Source organism: Nothobranchius furzeri, chromosome 19 (genome assembly GCF_043380555.1).
Source record: "Nothobranchius furzeri strain GRZ-AD chromosome 19, NfurGRZ-RIMD1, whole genome shotgun sequence".
NCBI classification, from domain to species: Eukaryota; Metazoa; Chordata; class Actinopteri; order Cyprinodontiformes; family Nothobranchiidae; genus Nothobranchius; species Nothobranchius furzeri.
The window spans coordinates 14,679,008-14,682,979 of NC_091759.1; the positions used below are offsets into that span (position 1 = coordinate 14,679,008).

At 45.5% G+C, this 3,972-nt stretch overlaps 1 protein-coding gene across 1 annotated transcript; it reads right to left on the reverse strand.

Moving 5' to 3' along the window:
- Window positions 1–2,416: 2,416 nt before the first annotated feature.
- On the reverse strand, window positions 2,417–3,972 carry si:rp71-45k5.2 (forkhead box protein H1). Its single transcript, XM_015973299.3, has 3 exons — window positions 3,357–3,972; window positions 3,191–3,283; window positions 2,417–3,079 (listed from the first exon to the last, which is right to left on the reverse strand). The coding sequence occupies exons 1-3, from the start codon at window positions 3,534–3,536 to the stop codon at window positions 2,597–2,599; spliced, it is 756 nt and encodes a 251-aa protein (XP_015828785.1). The 5' UTR covers window positions 3,537–3,972; the 3' UTR covers window positions 2,417–2,596.

Sequence of the window (3,972 nt, forward strand, 5' to 3'; positions counted from 1 at the left end):
CAGTTATTTAATGTTGTTTCATTCAACTTTCAAAGAATGCAACAATTTAACCAAGAAACCCCTGCTAGTCTGGAACAGGGGTCACCAACCTGGTGCCTCCAGGAGCCCTCCGGCCTGTTACACTACAGATGCTACTTTTGCTTTATCAATCAATCAATCAGTCAAACAAACTTTATTTGTACGGCACTTTTCATACAAAAGAAAATGCAGCTCAACGTGCTTTACAGATTAAAATGACCCCATATAACCCATATTCCCATCCCTTCCCCACAAATATGAAAACAATTATGACAGTTACACCGCCCATCCCACAACCCATTTCCCAGTCACACACACACACACACACACACACACACACACACACACACACACACACACACACAATCTAAAAAACAGCATAAGTAAACATTAGGCTGAGTTCAGATGGGTTAGGTAATGAATGACACGCCATCAGGTGAGCCATCTGCCTCGGCAGCAGTTGATCGACAGCGGCAGCCGAGGCACCAACCCAGGGCACCCAGGGAGGGAGGGAGGAAACCCCCACCCCCGCCTAATCACTCCCTAGGAGCGCCCAGGCCGCCAGTCGACCACCATCCCCGAGGCAGAGGACCCCATAGAGGAAACACTGGTATGATTACAATAGGTGAAATGAAAAATAAATAAATAAAATTGCTAATATGGATAGTAAAATAACTAATAAAACCAATTAAGAAGATAGTAAAACACTAAAACATGAATGTCTAATACCACTAAAATGGAAATAATGAAATTCATTAATTAAGTAATTTAAAAAAACAGGCAATGCAGCTAAAACAGATATCAGTTAAAAGCTAAGCTAAAAAGGTGAGTCTTGAGCCTGCTCTTAAAAACATGAACATTCTCTACAACCCGAGGTCCTCTGGCAGCCTGTTCCAGAGACGAGGGCCATACAACTGGAACACCTCGCTATGGGTATGTGTCCTGACTTGAGGAATCAAAAGGAGACCGCTGCTAGAGGAGCATAGAGGCTGCGAGGGTTTGTAAGGTAAAAGCAGTTCCGAAAGGTAAGAAGGCCCAAGACCATTAATACACTTAAAAATCATTAAGACAACCCTAAAATCAATCCTGAGACGTACGGGGAGTCAATGCAGCAATTCCAAAACTGGTGAGTTTGAAACTTTAAGGATGCTGATAGAGAAGAACGGAGAAGGTCAGAAGGATGTGCATCCTTGTAGGTTTGAGAGAAAGCATAATATGGTGCTGAGAGAGGAGCTGTGGTGCATGAGGAGGTCTGAAGAGCAGAGATGTATGTCAGGGTGCAGAACATGTATGGGAGCTGTGAGACAGCAATGAGGTGTGCTGCAGGAGTGATGGAGAAGTTCAAGGAGGAGGTGGGAGTGCATCAAGGATCGGCCCTAAGCCCCTTCCTCTTTGCTTTGGTGATGGACAGGAGCCTCAGTGGGCTGTGATGTTTGTAGATGACGTTGTGGTCTGCAGTGACAGCAGGGGGGAGGTAGAAGAGAAGCTAGAGAGGTGGAGGTATGGACTGGAAAAGTGAGGAAGGAAGACTAGTCACAGCAAGACACGTGCAAATGAGAGGGACACAAGTGGAGCAGTGAGGTTACAGGAGACAGAACTGGAGGTTGGAAATAACAAGAATGGAAAGGATCAGGGATGAGTCCATCAGAGAGACCGCTCATGTTAGATGTTTAGGAGATGAAAGTCAGAGAGGACAGACTCAGATGGTTTGGACATGTCCAGAGAGGGGACAATGCTGACATGGGTAGAAGGATGCTGATGTTGGAGACACCAGGCAGGAGGCTAAGAGGAGATTTATAAATGTGGTGAAAGAGGACTTGAAGTTAGTTGGTCTGAGGGTGGAGGATGCAGAAGACAGGACTAAACGGAGAGAGATGATTGGCTGTGGCGACTCCCGAGGGGACACGCCCAAAGAGGAGTTTTCTTATCACGCTCACACTGACAGATTTTGAAATTTGGATGTTGTTAAAACATATGTTAATTATACATGAAGTTTAGTTCAACTTAAGCCTACTCCAGGTCAAAGGTCAGCATTGTGTGCTTGACAAACCTTAGTGTATCAACCTGGAAGCTCTTCAAACATCTCAGTAACTGTGAAGTGGCTCTCATGTTCACAAAGGTCGGTGACCCCTGCTCTGTTTCTTGCATTTGTATATCACGTCATGTAAACTCAGATGTCCCCAGCCTAGGATCACCGAGTTCAGACGCGTTACCGAAGGGCCTCTGATGGGCTGGAAATAGAAAAAAAACAGTACATTTGCTCGCCACCGTGGTCAGTCACCTCACGATTATGTCACCTGTTCAGCCCAATGTGATCGAAGTTCAAGGTTCAAACGTTAAACGTTTAACAAGAAAGGCCAACTTTTCATTGGTTTGTGTTCTTAAAGCAGACTGCAAGAGGTCAGAATGAGTTTATTTATCAGAACAAAATTATTACACGAGCGTTTTTACAATTATTGCACGTTAAACTCAGTTCAGAATGACTCTGAAGACATTGGAAAGCAGTTAGGGGCTTTGTGTGAGTTAATACATGAAAAACTGCAAAAATAGCAGAAACAACACACACATTAACTCACATTCAACAATAGTGGTTACCCAGAGTTAGCATCTGCACAGAGTAAATGATGTAACCTCTAGTGAAGTAAGGAGCATCTCCTGTGCAGAGGAATGAAGGCTGTTCATGATGTGTGCTGCCCCCTGCTGGGCAGACAGGGAAGGATCCAGCTGAAGGATGGAGATCAGGTTCCCTGGAGAAGCAGCTGAAGCTTTGTGTGTGTGATGGCTGGGGACTCGTGTCTCTCCTCAGAAGGGACTCGATGGAGAAGGGGCTGCTGAACGTCTGGCGTCTGATGTCGGTGCAGGCGGCGGCTCCAGGAGGAGGGAGATCCCGCTGCTCTTCAGGTGCGTTCTTTGAGGTCTGGGTTTCCACTTTAGAAGCCAGTTCAGGGAAGAGCTGCAGGAGTTCTTTAAAGTGACGACGAACCATCTTGGCTGTGATCTGACTGCAGTCCAGTTTCCAGAGGTTCTTCTTGCTGATGGGTGAATTCTGGACCATTGGGATCTGAGAAAAGCAAGGAGGTCCAGTTAAAAAGATGGCAGTCAGGTAAACTTGCATTGTATTTGTATTTTTTAAAAAAAGAAGCCAAAAATGAAGGAATAGGAGTGAATGTACCTTGGTGAAACATCTTTGGCTTGATAAACACTCTCTAATGCCCGACTCTGCAGATTTTCGCTGAGATGCTGTGGGGGCCAACTTCTTTATCAACTGAAACATGTTTAAATTCAGAACTAAATCGTACGATTTCATGTAAATCCAAAACATTTCTGCTCCTCCTCACCTGAGCGAAAGTGAGCATCCTGCCTGGAGCTTGCTGGAGCACAATAGCTATCTTTGCTAGCCAGGTGTGGGCTCCTCTGAAGGCCTCACCATGACTTCTACTGGCTTTGCTAACAAGAGGCGGCTTAGGTTCAGGTTGTTCCTGCATCCTCAAGGGTGTAGCGCTGGAATCCGGAGGCATCTGGGATCTGAGCGAGAGCGTGTGTGAATCTCATCTAGTCAGCTTCTAGATTTAAGGCCTGCAGGGAGATTGGGACAGTAGAGGGTGTGTGCTCTGCAGGCTAACGGCTCCTTTTCATGTCTGGATGAGCCGTTGGAGCTGGAGGTGGAGCCAGAGATCCAAGTGAAAGGCCTCTGCAAACATCTGCATCTGAATATGTGAAAGCAGCTGCTGGTATTTCCCTCACAAACACACGATAACAGAGGAAAGTTAAAATGCAGGTTTAAAATGAGAGTTTGCCTCATAAACATCATCCTATCTTACCATGAGAAGAAATAAATGAAAGATTCCACCCAGAAAGATTGAGTTAAGCAGCCTTTTAGGTTGGCATCAGAGATTTCTCCTGAGACAGTGAAGATAAAGATGACTTTGATGACAGAACAAGCTGATTTCACAC